This window comes from Micromys minutus, assembly GCF_963924665.1.
Source record: "Micromys minutus genome assembly, chromosome: 9".
Lineage (NCBI taxonomy): Eukaryota > Metazoa > Chordata > Mammalia > Rodentia > Muridae > Micromys > Micromys minutus.
Genome location: NC_137978.1, coordinates 44,179,760 through 44,201,734, shown reverse-complemented (window position 1 = coordinate 44,201,734; position 21,975 = coordinate 44,179,760). Strand labels below are relative to the sequence as shown.

Below are 21,975 nucleotides of genomic sequence, written 5' to 3'. Positions count from 1 at the left end.
GGTATGGTGCTAAAACTAGCACTCTGGGAACATAGGCAGAACTAGGAGTGAGTTCCAAGCCAGCCAGCACAACAAAGTGAGACCTTATCAAACAAAGCAAACTCCACACAACAGAATAATTGAAATCACAATTGTGTTTGTTTTTTGTAAAGATTTATTTATTCTATATAAGTACAGTGTAGCTGTCTCTCGACACATCAGAAGAGGGCAGCTGATCCCATTACAAATGTCTGTGAGCCACCATGTGGTTGCTGGGATTTGAATTCAGGACCTCTCTGGAAGTACAGTCAGTGCTCTTAACCACTGAGCCATCTCTCCAGCTCTTTGTTTGTTTTCTAATGATCTGAGCCTACACTGGCACTGCAAATCATAATCAAGAACAAAGACACAAAAATCTAACTTTTTAAAAACATTAACCCATGTAGGAGCACATGGTAATTTGCAGAAAGTGGGACAGGGGTGGAAGGGTAGGAGTTTACCAATCTGCCTAAAGCCAAACTCCCTTGCTACAATCCCTTCCTGAGGAAGTTACAGCCAAGTTGGTAGTAGTAGAAGGCAGGGCATAAATTGCCTCAAAGAAAGCCTGTGATGGTGGAAAATGGCTAAGATGCGTTTTAGTAGACGGATCTGAGTCGGAATCCAGCATGGTCAAAGACTGAGTTCTTCTAGGACAGTCAGGGTTACACGGAGAAACCCTGACTTGGGGTAGGGAGCGGTGGGGTAGAGGGTCGGGGAGAAGAAAGGATGGATACTGGTGTCGGGCTTCCACCTTTTAATCTGCTATAAACACACAGTATTTATAGAGCCATAAATTATTTACCCTTTACCTGGGCATGGTGACCCTTGCTAGTAGTCCCAGTCCTGGGGAGGCAAAGACAGGCATAACTATTGAGTTCAAGGTCAATTTGATCTACCTAGGGAGGTCCAAGCCTGCCAAAGTCACACATAATGAAACATTGTTTCTAACAAACAATAGTAAATAGTTTTTTGTTTTAATTAGCCTTTTCCAAACTATGTTTCCCAGACCAGTGAGTATTCTGTACTTTCTCCAAGTACTTATGAGGATCATACTATTGGATACGAGGAAAGAGCATAATGTGTTTGGATTATTATAAACCTTCTATTGGAATGGGAGGTAGGGAGAAGAATGCCAGGCACATAACAAATTAGTGGTTTGGGCGTAGGATTAATATCTCCTAATTCACAGTTTACCCTTCTATCCCTCTTCTGAGTCTTCAGAGGTCCTAAAAAGTCACTCATGTTCATAAGGGACTAATAGAGTAGTGTATGAAAAAAAATACCAGACTGCCAAAGTTTAAGGACCAATCATAGTTGGTGCACTAGAAGGGAGACTGACGCGAATCTCTAGACCGAATGACATAATTTCGGATCCTCAGGGTATTTGGCATCTATGCTTTTCGGTTGCATCTTGGGAGTTGTGCCCCGCCGCGAGGCATGAAGGGACTCGTAGTTTTTCCCACTCCCGCCTCCAAAGCCGCCTTGGCCTCCTTTTTTCCCAGCAAGCTTTGCGAGAGCGTTTACTGTTTATTGGCTGGGGCAGGAGAGGGCGGTCCTGCTGGCAGCAGTTACCCAGGTTTCCGGTGCTCGGCCGGAGCGGGGGACGCCGTTGGACGTCCGCGGTGAAGTATGTCTATGGGCTCTACATGGGATGAGCTCTTCAGAGGGTCCGTGGCCCAGAACGCGTTAGCCATAGAGGAACAACTAATCTTCTGCAGGGAGTGCGGGATGTGTGTGTGTGTGGGGGGGGGGGGGTGCCGCCGTGTTGCGCATGCGTACTTCAGATCTTTAGGGCGCGTGGGGTGTGGGTGTCGTCTGTACGCGCGCGCGGGAGTCCCACGTGGGACCTGCTGGGGCGGGGGCCCGGTCGGGACTGGAGCATCCCGCCACGTCAGTCTGCGGTTCTGAGCCAATCCCACGCTCAGGCTGCCGAGAGGGAGCCGTGTGGTGCTGAGAAGTGGCATTCGGGAGAAAGGAGGCCTCTTCTTCCCCTTACTCTCTTCAGGGACGGCTTGTCGGAAACCTTGCACGGGACTGTGAAGTCTCGGACGAAGGCCGACCAGTTTGTTTGAAGCTTCGGGCTTCAGATTTGGGGATTTCTTACCCAGGTTGTGCGAAAATTTTGAAGTCTAGAAAATAGCAACGGTGTCCTGAAAGGATCTGCACCTTTTCTGGCCTTGCAGATCACAATGAAGAACCAAGACAAAAAGAATGGGCCTGCCAAACACTCCAACCCGAAGAGCAGCCCGGGGCAGCGGGAAGCAGGATCGGAGGGAGCCCATGGACAGCCCAGACAGACAGCTCCTGGGGCGGAAGCTGAAGGTTCCACAAGCCAGGCTCCTGGGAAGACAGAGGGTGTGTGCCAGCTCTGCTTTTCCAGTGGGCAGAGGGAGGAGTTTCTGGCCTTGCCTCTGAGGCCAGTGTTTACCCAGGAAGGAGGACTATAGAATGAAACAATGTCCATTCTGTGTGATCCTCATGTTTCCTGGGGGAGGTGATGAAGCTTCCCACCCTTAGTCCTGGAATGAAACCTTGGGAGCATGCTCTGACTGGTTTAAACCAAATGACAATCAAATGAGGCACCCCATAAGCAAAGTCATATTCCCAGAAAACCCTTGCTGGTGGTGGATAATTGTCCTCCATAAGGTGGAGCTAATGCTACATGCCAATCATCCCTCATGTAGGGTGCTTACACAGTTTTCTTTTATGGTCATAATAAGTGTGCTTGGCTGTTAGAAGTGTGTTTTATAAGTAAACTGGGTTTTAAAAAAATTAAATTGAGGCCAGGCATAATGGCCCTCACCTTTGTCCCTAGAACTCAGGCAGGTAGATCTCTGTGGGTTTGAGATCATCCTCATCTAAGTCTGCATAGTGGTTTCCATGAGATCCAGGGCCCTGTAGAGAGAGCATGTCTCATCCGAATAAATAAAACATTTAACCCACACTGGTGTCTATATCTGGGCTTAAAGAAAAAGAAAATCCAAATGAGTGGTGTAACCCCCTAACTTATGTTCTGTGTCTTCATCTTGCTGTAGGGGCTCGAGCTAAAGCAGCTCAGTCTGGGGCCCTCTGTGACGTCTCTGAGGAGCTGAGCCGGCAGTTGGAAGACATTCTGAGTACATACTGTGTGGACAACAATCAGGGAGCCCCAGGCGAGGAGGGAGCGCAGGGTGAGCCCACTGAGCCGGAAGACACAGAGAAGTCCCGAACCTACGCAGCCAGGAATGGGGAGCCTGAACCAGGCATTCCAGTAGTCAATGGCGAGAAAGAGACTTCTAAGGGGGAGCCTGGCACAGAAGAGATCCGAGCAAGTGATGAGGTTGGAGACCGAGACCTTCGAAGGCCACAGGAAAAGAAGAAAGCCAAGGGTCTAGGTGAGAGAGGGGAGCTCCTGGTGAGGGGAGGGAGTTAAGACCTGCCGTTTCATGGGCTAGCCTGCTCCATCAGGACTCGAAAGGAATCTGCTTTTCAAGACAGTATGTTCCCCCAATTTACCCAAGACAGGGTCATAGCATTGAGCTGTTCCTATCACTGACTTGAGCCAGGTAGAGGCAGGAATCCAACTAGCTTTCTCACTGAGGATATGGGGAACAGGAAAGAGGTCTACGTGCTGGCCAGAACCACTTCTAACCTGCTGTTTGACTTTGGTCGTTTATTCTTCACTCCTGGGTCTTAGTTTTCCTGTTTTTACAGCAATATAATTGGGCTATTCCAAGGTTGAAATATCAAATATCAACATGAACCAGGTAAGCCACAGACCGCTTCAGAATCAAGAAAGGGCCTTCTTGATCTGACAAAGACTCCTACCTGGTTAGTCCTCCACTCTCATCTGACTAGCTGAATAGTTGGCAACCAAACTAGTAGAAACTAAGTGAAGTCATCCATTGGTTGGATTGCCATCCTCATGCTAATCTCTTGGGCCTCCCAGGGCTGACACCTGGAACCCAAGGCTTCCTGGCTGAGGGAAAGGGAGGCAGTAGCAGCCAGGCGTGGTGGAGTACACCTTTAACCACAGCACCTGAGAAGCAGGGACAAGTGGATCTCTTGGCCAATCCAGCCAGCTGCATAATGAAACCTTAAACAAATAAAAGACAGAGCAATGGCAGTTCTTTGACAGGAATGGCGGAACAATATAAAAATATGAACTTAGACTCTAATGCAAACTGAACGTGGTAGTAAATGCCCCTAATGGGTGACTAGGAGGAACAGGCAGGAAGATGGTGAGAACAAAGCCAGCTTGGGCTGCATAGCAAGACCGTCTCTCATATACATAAGTGTGGTACTGTAACCATGTCATTGGCCCTCCCTCATTTTGTTATTTGTCTTAAAGACAGATTGAGTGTCCTTTCCCACCCCCAAGACACAGGGCCACATATGAAGGAGACATGTATCTTAAACATAACTGTGGAGCTATATCTGTTGACAGGAGTTCGGCTAATTCCTCCAGGGACATCAGACAGTAGCCCTAGGTTTATCAATAGGCTTACCTTTCTCCTGTTAATAATGTCTTTAGATAGGTTTTCCTCTCCCTGGCAGTGCTTACCAAAGAGATTGATCTGTTCATTTAATGAGCATTTGTTAGTGGTACTGGGGACACTATTTTGGTTGCAGTGGTGATGTGCATTGACGCTGCAGGGGTGAGCTCATTGCAATTCTTCATGAAGCACTGGTGTAACAGGAAAGCTACGTTAGCACTCAGAAGTATAGGCTTGGGCATAGAGGGAACCCTCAAGAAGGGTCCTTTACTCCCTGTGCTTTTCAGGAAAGGAGATCACTTTGCTGATGCAGACACTGAACACGCTGAGTACCCCAGAGGAGAAGCTGGCTGCGCTGTGCAAGAAGTACGCTGAGCTGGTCAGTCCCTCTCTTCCCTTTCGTCCCTCCCTGCCTTTGGAAAGTCAGGACACCTGGGGAAGGGGTCAGGGTACAGGAACACATTGGCACATTTCTGTTAACTTTTTTTAAAAAAATCCTCCCACCCATCTGTTAAATGAGAAGTTAGTTTCCAGTCAGTAAGAGGAGAAACTTTATAAGTAAATTTCCTAAGTGGACATTAGCTCTAGGAGCTTGATCCAGTTCGGTTTCTTATGTATAGCGTTCTGCCCACGTGTACACTTCACACCAGAAGAGGGCATCAGATCCTGTTGCAGATGGTTGTGAGCCACCATGTGGTTGCTGGGATTTGAACTCAGGACCTCTGGAAGAGCAGTCAGTGCTCTTAACCAGAGTCATCTCTCCAGTCCTGGTTCAATTCTGGAGACAAGGTAATAACCTCCATGTTGGATCATGAGAAATACCAAGGTATTTAATTCCTAGAGGACCAAGAATTCAAGGCCAGTCTGGACTACTTGTCTTGAAAAATAAATGCTGAGTGTAGTCTTGCCACCTCTCTCGTTGTAAAAGTGTTGAGTAGATTGGAGGTAGAAAGATACAGAGAGTGAAGTATAGAGGAGGGGCTGGTGAGGTAGCTCAGTGTTTGGAAACTGACTGCTGTTCCAGGGGACCTGGGTTTGATTCTAAGCACCACATGGGCTCTCACAACCCTCTTTAACTATAGTTAAATCTGAAGCCTTCTTTTACACTCTGACAGTACCGGGCACACAAATGTAGCATAGATGTAGATGCAGGCAAAACACCAAGAGAGTTTAAGTAAAGTTCAAACAAATACAGAGCCCAGTATAATGATGCATACCTTCAGTGCCAGCACTTGGAATGCAGAGGCAGGTGGATCTCTTGAGTTGAAGGCCAGCCTGGTCTACAGAGTGAGTCAACATAGTGAGTTCCAGAAAGAAAAACAGAAGATGAGTCCATTTTGGAAGGCTTTCTGGAGAATACTGCTACTGCACGGGAGGAGGAACCGAGCTTCTGGGACGTTCTGAGTATAGGAGGGAGCCGAGGCCTAAAGCACAGGAGGAGGCTCCAGGAGTGATGAGCCAAACGAGATTGATGGCAGTGTGTATGGTGGGGAGACACAAAAAGGAGGTGCACAGTTGTCTTGGAAAGGGGTAGAGGTCATAGGAGAAAGTCGTGGCCTTTCTGGGCAGGTGGGAGTCTTGCAGGCATTGGTGTCTGGTTCTAAAGGAAGATACTTGAAGCAGGGTTGCCCAGTGCTAGTGCAGCAGAAGAGAAGGCTGCACTGGGATAAAAGGATGAGAGACCAAGGACCATAAATACTGATAGGAATTTAAAGAAGCGGTCACAGGCCTGGCGTGGTGAGTTAGGCCCGTGCTGCCCAAGACAGCCATCTCTCCCTCTGATGTATGGCTAGGCTGATTGGGCTCTGCTAAGATGTGAGAACTACGTCAGCTTTTAAAGACCTAAGATAAAATGTAAATATCTGAAATTATTTTACTCCTCGTTGAAATTCTAATATTCTAAGACTAAGTGTTCTTAACCACTGAGCCATCTCTCCAGCCCCCCACCCCTTTTTTTTTAAGCTCAAGGGCAGTATGGGTCACATAGCATTACCTTGTCTCAGAAAAGTGAAGCTTAATTTTTTACCTTTCACTTTTTGGTGTGGCCACAAGAAGATTATAATCCTTTACATGGGTTGAATTTCTGTTTTCCAAGGCTGGATATAATCAGGGGAGAGTAGCTATGCTAGAAAAGAGTAGGTGTGTGGAAGGGGCTCATTCATCAAAAGAAAGAATTAGGAGGACTTTTTGTTAGTAGTAGCCATTTGAGGCCAGCCTATTCCACAGAGTAAGTTCCAGGACAGCCACAGCTACACAAAGAAACCCTGTCTGAAACAAACAATAATAATAACAACAATAATAATGATGAAATAGCCACAAATACGAATAGTGGTTGTAGCTGGGCAATGGTGGCACATACCTTTAATCTCAGCTCTCGGGTAGACAAACAGAAATGACAGAGGATTTCTATGAGTTCAAGGATAGGGAGGGCTACACAAAGAAACCTGTCTTCAACCCCTGCCCCCCCACCCCCCAAATAAAAGAGTAGTAGTTATGGGAAAAAGCAGTATGTTGAGAAAGGAGTCTGGTACAGACAGGCTCTGTGAATTGGTTGCGTGTGGGTTAGTTGTCTGAGAGCATGCGGCATTCAGCAGTCTGGGCCAGGGCCTCATCCACTGGAGTCAGCTGGGATGGAGGCTGGGATCTGATGGCTGACCTCAGTGGTCTTGGTGATTGTTCATTATTGTTTCCCCAAGAAACCTTTGCCTGTCTGCAAAGGTACAAGGAGGAACACGTGGAGCTCCAGTGCTTTGGTGTGAGCATGCTGGTGTTTGAGCTGTGTGCTGGAGTGGAAGGAGTGAGTAGTGGTTAGCTTAGGAATCTCTAGAGCTCTGCACTGCTGCCCTGCAGACACTTATCCTCCTGTTCTCAGCTGGAAGAGCATCGGAACTCTCAGAAGCAAATGAAACTCCTGCAGAAGAAGCAGAGCCAGCTTGTGCAGGAGAAGGATCATCTGCGTGGCGAGCATAGCAAGGCTGTCCTGGCCCGAAGCAAGCTTGAAAGCCTGTGCCGGGAGCTGCAACGACACAACCGGTCCCTAAAGGTAGGCCAGTGAGTTCCAGGCCAGCTTGGATTACGTAGGAAGATTCACTTTAAAAAGCAGCAGCAGCAGCTTAGGAGCAGTGTAGCTCAGTCCCAGTTCCACCAAAGACCACCTGTGACTACCTGTGACTGGCGAGCCGAGAGCACCAGACACAGCAAAAATCTCTCCATTAGATAGATAGCAGTCTCCTACTACCCTGCTCGGCTTACACTCTACAAACACTGAGCTTTTCTAAAAACATACAGGTTTGTCTTGACTCCCGCTTTAGAAGCTCTAGTCCATGAGTTAATAGGGAGACCTAATGGCTTTAGATCAGCGATGAGGACAGCAGCAACAGAATGTGGCAGAAGTATATGACATAGCAACACTGCTCGAGAGCACGGCAGCGACCTACAGCCATCGCAGTCGGTTCACAGTCCTTAAGGTCCCTTAGCTGCTGGGGGATGGATCAGTAGAGTGCTTACCCTTGCCGGCATAAGAACTGGAACCCGCGTACAGCTGGGCTAGGTAGTGTGCCGTGGTAAAGTATGGAGGATAAGAGATGACTGAGTGGTTAGCAGTACTTAGTAGTTTGCCAGAGGACCCAATTTCTGTTCCTGTACCCCCATTCGGCTGTCCACAAACCATCTTGAGGGGTCTGATACCCTTATTTGACTCTGGCGACCCGCACACATGTGACATAACACTCACAGAGACACAAAAACATACAGAAAACTTAAAAAAAAAAACTACTTAAAAAAAAAAACAGATAACCCAGTGGTCAGAGCCCTGGCTGCTTTTCTAGAGGAGCCACTTCAGTTCCCACCATGCCTTACCTATGGCAGCTCACACTACCTCCAGTTGCAGGAGACCCACTGCTCTCTTTACAAAGTAAAAAATAAGGTAAAGAAAAATTGAAAATGGCACCTGACCTCTGTGTGCACATGTGTGCAGTACTCTTAATAAGCTTGCTCAGCTGGAGAGATGGTCTAGCTGGTCTTCCAGAGGTCCTGAAGTCAATACCCAGCAATCACATGGTGGCTCTTCTAATGTTAATGAAGACCAGATACTCATATACATAAAATAAATATATGTGCATAAAATGAATACATTAAAAAAAAAAAGCTGGTCTATAGGTGTACATAGGCCCTAAATACTCATAAATAAAATAAATCTTTAAAAAGTAAAAAACCTGGGGTTGGAGAGATGGCTCAGTGGTTAGAGCACTGACTGCTCTTCCAGAGGTCCTGAGTTCAATTCCCAGGAACCACATGGTGGCTCACAACCATCTGTAATAGGATCTGATGCCCTCTTCTGGTGTGTCTGAAGACAGCTACAGTGTACTACTCACATAAAATAAATAAATAAATCTTTTAAAAAAATTTTAAAAAACAACCAAAAATATTCTTGTTGTGTAGGAGTATGTGTGTCTGTGCCATCCACCGGTTGTTCAGAAGTGAAATGGCTGGGTCAGCACAGCACTAAGTGTTGATAGAATTTTCTAAGTTGCCTTTCAAAAAGTGGGCGATGTAACCCGTTAAAAATGTTTAGCTCACCACTCTGCCAGTCCTGAGTACTTACATTTGATTATCTTGTTCTCTGTGGGGAACAGGAGGGACTAAAAGGACATTAAAACTGGAACACAAAATTGAAACAGGCAGTGGTGCGTACTCTGGAGTCTGGGAACAGGAAGTCAGGAGGTCCAGCTGTTTGAGAATTGCACTCAGCAGGATGTCCAAATACTTCTTGGTAGAGTTGCTGGACAATGCTTGATTTACAGAGGGGTACACTAGGAAACCCCATCTTTCATCCTTCAGCCTAGGTGCTCCCCAGGGGCCAGGAACACTGCCAGCAAAGACCGGACTGTGGAACTAGTTAGGGGAGCTTTGTGCAGGGCTGGGAGCTATGGGTGATGGTTCTCTCTTCAGGAAGAAGGTGTGCAGCGAGCCCGTGAGGAGGAGGAGAAGCGCAAAGAGGTGACTTCACACTTCCAGGTGACACTGAATGACATTCAGCTGCAGATGGAACAGCATAACGAGCGAAACTCCAAGCTGCGCCAAGAGAATATGGAACTAGCCGAGAGGCTCAAGAAGCTGATTGAGCAATACGAGCTTCGTGAGGAGGTGAGGGAAGGTGGTGGTAGACAGCAGCTTGTGAGGCTGTAGTGAGTGCCGAGGGCTAGGACAGCGCCTGCAGGCCTTTTCTTGCTCTTATTCAAAAGATGTAACTCATAGATAAGGAACTGAATTGGCAAAAAGAGATTTGACCTCCAGTGCTTATCTCTGTTGTCTGAACCAGACATCAGTAGAATATTCATTTATAGAGTGGAGGAATGTCCTCATCCTAGTGCCACATCAGACCTGATGAAGTTAGGAAGGTGACATTGGGGTCAGAATGAGACTGGGTGAAGTGCCTTGTTTCCTAGAGTCGGCTTTCTTGAAAGGGAACTCCTGACAAGCAGACCCCATTACTACCTTTTCTGCAGCATATCGACAAAGTCTTCAAGCATAAGGACCTGCAGCAGCAGCTAGTGGACGCCAAGCTCCAGCAGGCCCAGGAGATGCTGAAGGAGGCAGAGGAGCGGCACCAGCGGGAGAAGGAGTTTGTGAGGCTCAGGCCCTGGGCTGCGGTGGGGGCTAGAAGGAAGTGGGCTGGGTTCTGGCTTAGCTCAGTCTGGTTCTTATGGATGAGAGAGGTTTTGCCTGACCAGACAGCACTCTGGGAGCAGGTAGCCTCAGGGGGTTCAGTGCTTGTGGCTTCTGACAAGTTCTGGAATCCTGTCTTGGAAATAGCTCCTGAAAGAAGCAGTGGAGTCCCAGAGGATGTGCGAGCTGATGAAGCAGCAGGAGACCCACTTAAAGCAGCAGGTGAGAAGGGAGGCTTTCACAAGGGACACAACTTTGTGCCAGCTGGCCAGTTGGTGTCGGCCAAGTCTTTCATTTACGTGTTTTGTTTTGTTTCCCCCCCAAGACAGGGTTTCTCTGTGTGGCCCTGGCTGTCCTGAAACTTGCTTTCTAGACCAGGCTGGCCTTGAACTCAGAGATCTACCTGCCTCTGCCTCCTAAGTAATGTAATTAAAAGTACGCATGTGCCACCGTGCCAGGCATTGTTGTTTTGTTTAAAGAAAAGGTCTCTGAATTTAGCTCTGGTTATAGCTAACCCAGAACTTACCGTGTAGACCAGACTCAGATTGGCCTTGAACATGTGACAGTCCTTCGACTACCAGATGCATAAGGCATTAGCTACCATATCTAGCTCAGTTCTTGTTTATTTTTATTTTGCTTTATTATTATGCGTATGAGTGTTTTGTCTGGATCTGTATCTGTGTCACTTGTGTTCCTGGTACCTTTAGAGATCAGAAGATTTACAGTTGTAGCCCTCATGTAGGTGCTGGGAATTGAACCCAGGTCCTCTGGAAGATGAGCCAGTGATTTTAACTGCCGGCCATCCCTTCAGCCCCATCAGTGTATTTTTGTTTTGTTTTGTATGAGACCAACGTCTCCACATGCTGAAGTCTTCCCAAGGCTTACTTTGCAGGATTCTCATGTTGGAACACACCCTTGCTGTGCACGGCTTTGCTTGTGTGTTACGAGGAAGCACTGTCTCGGTAGAGTGGTCTGTGTCTGACGGCCTGGGCCGCCTCACCTGTGCTTCTGTGCTTCTCACCCAGCTCGCCCTCTACACAGAGAAGTTTGAGGAGTTCCAGAACACACTTTCCAAAAGCAGTGAAGTGTTCACCACCTTCAAACAGGAGATGGAAAAGGTAACCACAGGGCACTCCCTCAGCCTGGCCACTTCCTTTGGAACTGAGCTGCCCTTGGCGGCCTTACAGGAACTCTTCATATATCAAGAAGAGGTGTCTAGAAGGGGCCTCAGCTCCCTCTTCTCCTCCCAGAGGGGACAGTTTCTGTTTGTTTTTCTATTATTATTTGGTTTGATTTCTTTCTTTCTGGAATTTAAAATAGAGAATACGCATTCTACTAGGCTTCAGTGGTGGGCTTTTTTTGATCCTTTAGAGATGTGGTCTCTCTGTAGTCCTGGTTTTCCTGGAACTATTAGTGTAGACCAGGCTGGTCTTGAACTCATAAATATTAACCCTGCCTCTGTCTCCAGAGTGCTGGGAGTGTATTTTTAAACAGTGTTGTGGGTAGGTGTGTATGGGGTATACAGACACCACAGTGCATATGGAGATCAGGACAACTTACAGGAGCTGATTCTGTGGGTTTGGGACATGGAACTCATTACTAGGTTTGGCAGCAAGTACCTCCTTTATTTCCTAAGCAGTCTTGTCAGCCCCTCAGTGGTCAGCTTAACTCGAGGCTCCCAGTTGGCACAGGTGTAAGGTCACCCCAGCTCTGACCTTTTCTGTTCATTTGTGGTGGAACAGATGACAAAGAAGATCAAGAAGCTGGAGAAAGAAACCACCATGTATCGATCCCGGTGGGAGAGCAGCAACAAGGCTCTGCTGGAGATGGCTGAAGAGGTGAGTGGGTGGCTGTGGGCTGGTCGGTCTGCCTTTCCCTCTGCATTTCCAGGAGCATTTATCCAAGTAACCCCTTTCTGAGACCTGAGATTGTAGTCCTGAGTGACAGCTGACAGTTTGAAGATGCACGTGCTGTGTCGAGGTCGTCTGGTCAATAAGTAGAAGCACACATTATCTGACCCCGAACTCAGACCTAGGCTAGAGCTATTGACTAAATGGCCAGCTTTTGGGTTTAAGTTGCCAAACTTGAATAACTGAACGTCTCTGAATGCTTCATTTTTTTACCTAGAAAACCCTCCGGGACAAAGAGCTGGAAGGCCTGCAGGTGAAAATCCAGCGGCTGGAGAAGCTGTGCCGAGCACTGCAGACAGAGCGCAATGACCTGAACAAGAGGGTACAGGACCTGACTGCTGGGGGCCAGGGCTCCCTCACTGACATTGGCTGTGAGCGGAGGCCAGAGGCTGCTTCTGCCTCCAAGGAACAAGGTGTTGAGAGTCCTGGGGCTCAACCGTCCAGCTCTCCAAGGGTCACAGACACTTCTGGCTGCCCTGGAGCACCGAGCACAGAAACAGCAGGCCAAGCAGGGCTGGGAGAGCCCACCTCTGCCACTGCCTAGAGATCATGGTGCTTGGGCATGCTGAGAAGGGAGCAGCAGCCCAGTCAGGCCTGGTCCATGCAGGGCTTCCACACTTAGCAGCCCAGTGCTGGGGCCAGGGTGTTCTGACCTGGACGGGCATCGGACACTTCACAATTTTGAATTTTGTGGGTTAGTCTTACATGGCTGGGGCAGGTGTGCAAAACCTCATAGTTAACACCTGCAGGTGTGCTGTGGACTTTGACGAAGGATGGGTATGCAGATGAAGTTGGTGACTCTGTAAACTAGAGTCTTAGTTGTCATCTGTAGCTGTCCTCACAGTAAGCTGACAGGTCAGGTGACGCCAACATTTTCCTACCCATCTCTGAGGCTCAGACCCCTCTTGGCCCTTTTCAGAGCTCATGACAGTGAAAACACCCAGGCCTGGGCTGTTCTATTTTGTAAGCAGAACTTGGGCACTTTGGGCTCTTGTCACTCCCCTGGAGGTTCCATTGCTTCTCTTAACCTGGAAATGGTGTCCCTGGCAGAGCCTTTGTGGGAACAGAAGTGGTGGGTGTGCTTGTGTGGGAGGAGTCCCCTCGGACTACATGCCCCCTGGTAATGCCAGTCCAGGCCAGTGTTGCTTCTCAGCCCTCAGTAGCCTTATCATTCACAGGTGCCTCTAGCCTGCACAATGATTGACAGACGTCACCCAGAGGATTCTTTTGGGAGGGTTTTTGTTTTGCATAATAGTTTGTATTAAAAATCCTCGAAAGAAGGAAGGAAGAGGGATGTTCTAGCAGTGGCCCCAGGTGCCTGGCCTCCAGTGCCCCACTTGGAACTGCCCTGTCAGGGTCCTTTGCCATGTAGGTGCCACGATATCCTGCTTGGAAGGTGAGATATTTAAGAGAAGGGAAGAGGCTTCTAGTGGCTTTGCCACAAGCTTGCCTGTGGGCTTCAGCCTAGGAAGGGACCACTAATTCCCATCACTGTCTCCATGCAGCCTTTGTTGGGCCACAGGTCCACATGCCGCTTGGCCTATGGTCATTTTTTGCTCCTGCCCCCTTACCTCCAACTCAGGAGCAGCTTTTGAGAACTGCTCTGTGCCATTGCCTAGCACCCTCTTCTGCCTAAGCTGACTGGTAGGGTGAGAACAGACATCCCAGGAACCAACATAATGGCAGGTAGCTAGATTTGCCTTCCCTCCCCATCCCCCCCACAACGTTACTGTGTTGTCTTCGCAGCTCTGCTGAAGTTCCTGTTGCACACCTGTCAGGTATTAGTCAGTTTACACAGCAGCTTTCGGGAATAACAGGGTCTTGGTAGCTGAGGCTCCACTTCCATAAGCTAAGTGGATCATATACACCAAGATTGGATGAAATTTTGCTTCTTACTGTATTTCAACTATTGCATTATCCTGCAAGTTTTCTTCATCTTTTCATAACTAGCCTCTGAGCCCCCACATACTCACATTAAATATTGAGCTGGGTGTGTGATATACTCCTGTAATCCCAGAACTTAGCAGGGCTAGGAAGCAGTACCCCTTGTCAGAAAACCAAAAAGTAAAAGGCTGGTAGAAACCATTATGTGCTAATGATCATGTGTTTAAGTCCAGAAATTACAAAGTAGTAAGCCCTTCCCCATGTCACAGGCTCTACCATTTCAAATGCTTGCTCCCCTGTTCTCTTTATTCACTCAGGGTGCCCAGTAGCTGTGTGAGTGTTGAGGCTTCTTTGCCATCTCCAGCTGGGATCTGTTGTCCTGTGGAATTTCTCCCAAGGTCTCATCTCTTAGAAATCAGTATTCTTCCTGTTCCAGTAAGGCTTCACTGCCTGTATTCCAGGCTGAGATCTGACCTGTTAACCCATGGGGCTCCTTGGGCTGCAGAGATGTAAGGATAAGGCATCTTTCTGCCTCCTTGGAAGGGCCTTCTGTGGTCCGTGTACATTGGCTTGCCTCACTAAAGCTACCTCTTAAAGCATGTGCAGGGGATACAGTTGTTGGGTCTCAGTGTGACTGGCTGGGAGGCTACAGTGTGTCAGTAGAACCTTGGTTGTTCCCTCCATCCACTTGTAGGCACCCAGGGCAATACATAGATGGTAATCTCTCTTTCTCTTTCCTCTGACCAAATCTAAACAGTCACTGCAGCTGCTCTGCTTTCCAAAGTCAGCCCAGGAGCCTGGGCCAGCAATAGGGAGGTTCCCTGTCTGAGAGGGCCAGTGCCTTCCTCATTTGGGCACATTCCTTGCACATGACCTCATTTTAGGACCAAGAGCTGTGTTGGTTTTAGATTGTTAGCTTTTTCTCTAGAGGACCACAATGGGTACAGCTTAGAGCCAAGGGCCCTTAGCTATACAAACAATATTTAGGTCCTTGTCCAGGTGAGAATTTCATGTACACCATGTCAGCCGCATTCCTGTCGATGTTTTCCATGAAGCTTTTGGACCATGGGCAGAACTTAGGCACTTTCTGTAAGAGTGTTGTTTCTGTAAAGATGGTTTATTTATCGCTTCCTAATCCCATCATGTTAGTCCTACTGAGTGCTGACCCAGAGGCCAGTGGAGCTGCCCAGGTGTCTACAGTGGGGCTACTGCCTGCCAAGAGCTGCTCCAGCCCCCCCTCCCATCTTAATGGATTACCAGGCATCTAACTGCCCTTGACCAGCCTGGGGTAGGAAGGCTGCCTCTGTCCCCATAATTGCTTTCCTTTTCCACCCACACTTGTTTGAAGTTGTACTGACAGCTTTTTTTCCTCTTTTCCCGTCCCAGTCTCCTTTTGGTATTCACAACAGCCAGGGACTTGATATTGATGTATTTTACACCACATTAAATAGTCTATTGCCTTACTTGTATCTCAGTTAATCAGATTATTTGATGTTTCTGGGTCTTCGAAGTGGCCATGGCAGTTGCCTGGCATTGTCCTGCATCCTTCTGGCCACAAGTTCAGGACCCTGACAGATTCATAAGCTGTGTTTGCTCTTGGCATAGAAAAAAACATCAAAGGGCATCAGTAAAAATTTTAGGAGTTTCAATAAGGTGTGCATACCTGTAATCCCAGCATGGAAAGACCGAGGTATGGTGCTGTGAGTTCAAGGCTGCCTCGGGCAACATCAGCTAGGCTAATGAACCCGAAACCCTGGGTGGGGGGGAGGGACATGCATGCCCTTAATGCCAGTACTCTGAAGGAGAAGGCAGCAGGAACTCTCAATTTGAGGTCAGTCTGGTCTATATGTAGTATCCCACTATGCTGTAGTGAGACCCTGTCACAAAAAGGGATGGGGTGGAGGGGTGGCTGCCAGATAGCTCACTAGATGGTGGGTTGAATGTGCTCCATGAAGCTGAATTTTGCTCTCCCTAAGTACGCCCATGTGTGTGTGTGTTCATATCCTAATGTAACTACTGAGAGGAAAAATGCTTTTAAAGCAGGAGAGGTCCTGAAAACAACAGAAATCATGACTTCATTTAATGAGTTGAGCCCGGCATGGTGGAACATGCCTCTAATCCCAAAGACAGAAGCAGGCTAATGAGACCTTAAAAAAAATTTTTTTTGCAAAGTGCCCAGGAGGGTGAGGGAAGAGATCAGGTCTGTGTTCCATTTAGGTGTTCCTTAGGAGTTTTGAACAGACCTAGAGGACAGGAAGAACCCGTTTAAGGAAGGTGTTCAAACAGCTGAGTAAAGGGTCAGCTACAGGGTCTGAGCCATCGGCCTTCCTCGGGGATGCACAGGACTTTGTGACTCCTTAATTCAGCTGGTTTCCTCTAGGGGAAGCTGTAGGTGGCCTTACCCAGTGTCCATCCCCTCTCATTTGGTTAGGCAGAAAAGGTGTAAAAGCTGAACAGCTCAGCTTTATAGGAGCTATGTTAGCCAGTTCATTGATCCCTTCTACCCAGAGGTGGCAGATTAATAATAATCCATGTACATCGGATGCCACATTGGCTCCAAACGTCCTCCAGTACGGTGAGAGTATTCCCTTCCTGCTTAGTCAGGAGCTTTCAAGCTCTACAAGCTTCTGGCTCCTCAGAGGCAGCTGAAGGTGGGAACTCCAGAGGCGCTTCTGGGTCCTTACAGCTCCCCTCCCTCTGCTTCTCAGTTGTATATTAAAAGCACCTGGAAAAGATTCTGCAGAAGCAACATCTGTGGGGCCCAGGTCAGGGAAACCTGCTGTTCCTCAAGGGTAAGGGAAGATGGATGCTTTGTTAACTAGGTCTGTTTAATTTGAGCCTGCTAGGCGGCCTGGCTCAGGGCGCTACTCTGGAGATCTGAACCAGACTCCTATGCCAGATCTTTAAATAGCTGCCGCATTGACCGGATCTCCCGGCCAGCGGATCTCCCGGCCAGCGGATCTGGATCAGCCTCTTCCAGGAGCTCATGTCCCATCTCCTGCCAGGTTACCAGGCCTCCTATTTGCTCTGTTTCCTCCCTATGTAGGAGGTGAGGAGAGGTCCTGTCAATTCAGAAGCACTTACAGGTTAGGGGTGTCTGGATGTTAGGGGACAGTGACATTGCCCGGGAATGAGTGGCTGGTTATTTTCAGTAAAATCGGGATAACAATTATGTCTCAGGATTAAAAGGACTAAATATCCATAAAAGGCCTAACGGGGCACTTGGGTACCGATTGTCTTCATTTCTTCTGGTGCCTGCTCCTTATATTTTTATATATTGCCTAAGCCCACACATTCATTTATTCCCGTCATCCCCCTCCTGCAAACAAAGCCGCCACCACCATTTTGTAAGGGATTCCCTCCAAACATGACAAGAAAAGGAAATGTTTTTAATTCATATTCCAAAACTAACAGTTCTCTTAGTTCATGTGGGAGGAAGGTAAAAGGAACTCAAGGTGAGGACTCCCGCTCCAGGTGAATCTGAAGAGGGCTACTGTCTCTTTAAATGCAAATCACCTCCAGCCAGCTTAGCTCCCACCAGCTCTAGTTCCCGGGAGGAGAGAAAGCAGGGTGGACGGAGATTGCAAAGAAGCATCGTTCCACACTCCAGACCCCAAACCTCCAGGTCAGTAGAACCCCAAGGGCTGTGAGAAGGGAGTAAGGAGGGTGGGGGCGAGTAATGCACCTGATGCTCCATTTTGAAGACGGAATTGAGAGCTGAGTGATTCCTTAGATACATCTTCCCAGGCTGATTAAGGTCCCTCTCGGTGCGGTACCCATCAGGTCACTTGCTGGGTCACACTGCTGCCACACGGAGAGACAGTTCTCTGTCTCCCTTCCGCCACCACCCCCCAACCCCACTGATGCCACCCAGCTGTTCATACCAGCTTAACTGCTTATGTCCCTCTTCCACCATCACCATCTCAGAAGTCAAGTGACCGAGCTGATAACGGGCTGGACTGAGACACACACACACACCCCCAGACCCAGATGCCTAGGCATGGGGCTGCATGGGAGTCAGGCTAAGCTAATCTAGTCACAGTTACATGTTGAAGGTCTAGCCCCAAAGAATAAGAAGAGACTAGAAGGTGTCCCAGGAACTTCTGGGCATCCCTGGCATGTGTAGATAAAGTGGAAGAGAGACCAGTCTGTAAAGTGATGAGAGCCAGCCATCCCTGGTTTATATGGTTGGCGGTTTGACACTAGGGGGTTCCCAGGTGCCCCACCTTAACTTGATTGCATCTCACGCTGCGTTGGACAGAATCAGCCATAGACAGACTGTTGCCCAGTGAAGACCTTCCTGATCCTCAGCTGCCTCCCCTAGTCACAGCCACCCAGGCTCCTGAGCATTTTCTTCTACAGCCCCAGACTCTGGGCTGAGATGACAGGAAAACAGCAAAATGACCCTGGTCCAGGCCAGTGCTCTCAGGCAGACAAACGGGGCTCTCGGGAAGAAAGGGGCTTTGCTAGCCTTGGAAGGTCCACAGTCCCGCAGCAGGCTGGCATTGTATGGACAACAGGACTGAGCTCCTGACTGCTGGACGAAGACAGATTTGAAGACCCTTCTCAGATCAAAGAGGGTGCGAGTAAAGGGATGATTTTGCCCCCTCATTATCTTCCTTCCCAGACCTGAGGTTCAGTAACACTCAATGGAAGACAAAAAGAAGAAACGGAGTCCTAAGCCCTGCCTGACCCAACCAGCACAGGCCCCAGGGACGCTACGCCGAGTCCCTGTGCCCACCAGCCACAGTGGCTCCTTAGCTCTGGGACTCCCTCATCTGCCATCCCCCAAGCAGCGGGCCAAGTTCAAGAGGTGAGTAAGGAAGAGGAGTGCCTGGCAAGAATAGAGACTCAGAGCTATGAGCTGAGCACTGTGGGAAGGGGCCTTCAGACATTTGCTGCTGAGCAGCAACTGATGCCTTACCCATTCACCAGTGATGTGGACTCAGTGTCCTCAAGCACTCAGAGAGAAAAGCCAGGGACCCTTGGGACCACACAGAGTGGGGTTATATCTCTGAGGAAAGAGGGTGAGTGTAAGCATGAGAGGAGGCTGCTGGACACCAGAGAGACTGAAAAGCTTGCATGCCATGAAAGCAAAGACACTGATGGGAAAGGCTTCAAGAGTGTGGGGTGGGGAATAAATACCTGAGGAACGATTTCTTCCTTTTTTAAGTATGTGAGGACACTGTTGCATCGGATCCCATTACAGATGGTTGTGAGCCACCATGTGGTTGCTGGGAATTAAACTCAGGACCTCTGGAAGAGCAGCCAGTGCTCTTAACTGCTGAGCCCTCTCTGCAGCCCTTGATTTCTTCCTTTTAATTTAATTTTATTTTAGTAATGCTGGAGCATTGAACTCAAGATATGCAGCATGCTAAGCAAGTGCTCTCCCACTGAGCTTTCTCCCCAGCCCATTTAAGTTCTCTGCCCGGTTTACTTGGGTGGTAGAGGGGCAGGATCAGGAGTTCAAAGTTTCTACATTGACTATGTAGAAAGTATGGAGTCAGCTTGGGTGACAGGAGACCCTGCCTCCAAAAAAAAAAAAAAAAAAAAAAAAAAAAATCAGTGTTGTTAAGAATTTTGGAGGCCAGGTATGGTGGCAAATTGGAGTATACAGTAAATTCTGGGCCAGTCAAGGCTGAATAGTTAAACCTTATCTCAAAACAACAAAACAAGAAATAATTTAGACCTTACCCTATGTCCACTTCTGTTCCCATAAATACAATGTGTTCTTTTCTCTACTGTTCTAATTAAAACAGTGTTCTCTGTGGGACTCCATATCATCTGCCTGGCCAGCATGTACTGGCATAGCCATAGTAGGTTTTATCTGAAGCTCGGGGCTGTTTGAGAATAGTAGGAAATACAGTCGAAGAGGAAGGAAGGCCCAGCTGGCTGGCATGTTCAGCATTACTCTGAGGAGATGGAACGTGTTGCCCTGCTGTAGCCAGAGCCACGCCTGCAAGGAGATGGAAAATTCAGAACAGTTTCTGGAACAACAAGAGCAGGAAGATTTTTGGTGGGAGGTACTTCATTGGCAGCAAAGGAAGCGACTCCCTAAAGGCCAAGGCCAAGTGACTTATCCAGTCATAGGACAAGTGACCTATCTAGTCATGGAAGCTTCATGGGTTCTCGGTCAGTTTCCTTGCAGGTATGCCTCTGGTGGCAGCATCCGTGGAAGCAGACTTCCTGCCCTCTTTCTTCCCCTCATTCGCTCCTTCCCTTAACCTATCCCGCTGCTCAGGGCAGGGCCTGAGAACAAACATCAGTTTGTGTTGGTGCGTGGGTGGGGCAGATGCAGTAGTGCACAGAGATATGGCGCTCCCACAACCGTGGTCATGTCTACTTCACCCAGAATAGGCAAGGAGAAGTGCCGACCGGTGCTGGCTGGAGGCGGAGGCGGCTCTGCAGGCACACCCCTGCAACACTCCTTCCTGACCGAAGTGACAGATGTCTATGAGATGGAGGGGGGGCTGCTGAACTTGCTCAATGATTTTCATTCAGGCCGCCTGCAGGCCTTTGGTAAGTCTAGGACCATGGTAGTTCTGTGGGTGCTGCTGGGTGTCTGGGGCAGGCTAGGGTTAGGGTCCCAGGCTGGCTCCTAAACTCAAGAGTTGTCCAGGGAAGGAATGTTCCTTCGAGCAGTTGGAGCATGTTCGGGAGATGCAGGAGAAGTTGGCCAGACTACACTTCAGCCTGGATGTGTGTGGGGAGGAAGAAGACGAAGAGGAAGAAGATGGGGTCACAGAAGGCTTGCCTGAGGAGCAGAAGAAGACAATGGCTGACCGAAACCTGGACCAGCTGCTTAGCAATGTGGGTCATAGAGCTGGCTGTTCTGAATCTTGGGGACACCAAGGGTGGAGAGGGCACAGGCTCCCAAGTCTCCCAGTGACAAGTTGGGGGTGCGTGAACCCAAGAGTGGTGAGCTCAAGCTCCACTATTAGGACGTCCCTAGAGCATCCAGGTTTGTTTTTGGTCCCTAACATAAACCTCCTTTTCCCTCTGTTGACAGCTGGAAGATCTTAGCAATTCCATGTATCCTTTCTAAGAGGTTTAATGGGGTTCATGTGCCCTCAGGTGAGGGAGAGATGGGGGGGTGATCAGTGTCTTCCTGCCTCTAGGTATATTCACACATGGCAAATATTCCCAAACCCTGCTGTCTCAGAATTAGCCACAAACTGCTCCCACTTACGAGGAATGTAGAATTCCCAAATTCCAAGGGGAAAATGCATCAGGTGCGGTGGCACAAAGTGCTAACCCAACAGAGGCCAGCAAGTGGAGCTTGAGGTCGTCCAGATCTACATAGTGAGTTCTGGGACGGCCAGGATTAAACAAACAAGCCGGGGCAGCAGAGGAGAGAGAAAGTACGTGTAGGGAGTATGGTTTAAACACTGATACTTTTTTTTTCTTTTTGGAGACAGAGTCTCAATGTGTAAGCCCTGTCATGATGAAAATCTTTGAAGCTGACACCGATACATAGCAAAGCTTGTCTGATATTCTCCTGCCCTTTCAGCCTTTTTTTGGGGGGGGGCTACGAGAGAGTTTCGGGGGTTCAAGACAGGGTTTCTCTGTCTAGCCCTAGTTGTCCTGAGTAGAACAGGTTGGCCTAAGAACTCACAGAGATCCAACTGCTTCTGGGATTAAGGCATATGCCACCACATCTGGCTTCTTTAAGATGTTAATCCTTATAATCTTTATTTAGACTGTGCCCTGGTGTGGTGACCCTGAACACACACACACACACACACACACACACACACACGGCTGTACAGGGTGGGAAGGCACGTGAATACACAGGTTCAAAGTGTCTCAGTCCTTAACTGGCATAGACAGAAGCTGCACTTGGCAGAGAATGCCGAGCCTGAGGAGCAGCCAGCGGCGTAGGTGTTGCTTAGACTCTTCGGCTTCTCCTTCCCTCTTCTTCAAACTGTGACTTTTTACATATTCGAGAGCCCCCTAGGTGCTATGGGGTCGGGGGCACTGGTTGGAATTAAACAAACGGAAAAGCAGCGACTCCTCGGTGT

At 48.6% G+C, this 21,975-nt stretch overlaps 2 protein-coding genes across 2 annotated transcripts; both read left to right on the top strand.

The window, feature by feature from the left end:
• Positions 1-1,604: 1,604 nt before the first annotated feature.
• Positions 1,605-15,407, top strand: TXLNA (taxilin alpha). Its single transcript, XM_080920812.1, has 11 exons — positions 1,605-1,645; positions 2,202-2,373; positions 3,054-3,392; positions 4,781-4,872; positions 7,366-7,536; positions 9,444-9,638; positions 10,001-10,120; positions 10,308-10,382; positions 11,186-11,278; positions 11,903-11,998; positions 12,288-15,407. Exons 2-11 carry the CDS (start codon positions 2,208-2,210, stop codon positions 12,612-12,614), a joined length of 1,674 nt encoding a protein of 557 aa, XP_080776938.1. The 5' UTR covers positions 1,605-1,645; positions 2,202-2,207; the 3' UTR covers positions 12,615-15,407.
• A 2,021-nt stretch (positions 15,408-17,428) lies between these two features.
• CCDC28B (coiled-coil domain containing 28B) lies at positions 17,429-21,921 on the top strand. The gene is made up of 6 exons (XM_080921135.1): positions 17,429-17,579; positions 18,582-18,767; positions 20,307-20,473; positions 20,574-20,764; positions 20,964-20,986; positions 21,781-21,921. Exons 2-6 carry the CDS (start codon positions 18,604-18,606, stop codon positions 21,833-21,835), a joined length of 600 nt encoding a protein of 199 aa, XP_080777261.1. The 5' UTR covers positions 17,429-17,579; positions 18,582-18,603; the 3' UTR covers positions 21,836-21,921.
• The last annotated feature ends 54 nt before the right edge of the window (positions 21,922-21,975 follow it).

Excerpts from the sequence above, each read along its gene's own strand:
- TXLNA (XM_080920812.1), top strand. The coding sequence starts at position 2,208 with ATGAAGAACCAAGACAAAAAGAATGGGCCTGCCAAACACTCCAACCCG. Across the intron at positions 3,393-4,780 it reads GAAGAAAGCCAAGGGTCTAG|GAAAGGAGATCACTTTGCTG; the intron begins GTGAGAGAGGGG and ends TGTGCTTTTCAG. Across the intron at positions 10,383-11,185 it reads AGACCCACTTAAAGCAGCAG|CTCGCCCTCTACACAGAGAA; the intron begins GTGAGAAGGGAG and ends CTTCTCACCCAG.
- CCDC28B (XM_080921135.1), top strand. The coding sequence starts at position 18,604 with ATGGAAGACAAAAAGAAGAAACGGAGTCCTAAGCCCTGCCTGACCCAA. Across the intron at positions 20,474-20,573 it reads AGGCCGCCTGCAGGCCTTTG|GGAAGGAATGTTCCTTCGAG; the intron begins GTAAGTCTAGGA and ends AGAGTTGTCCAG. Across the intron at positions 20,765-20,963 it reads TGGACCAGCTGCTTAGCAAT|CTGGAAGATCTTAGCAATTC; the intron begins GTGGGTCATAGA and ends CTCTGTTGACAG.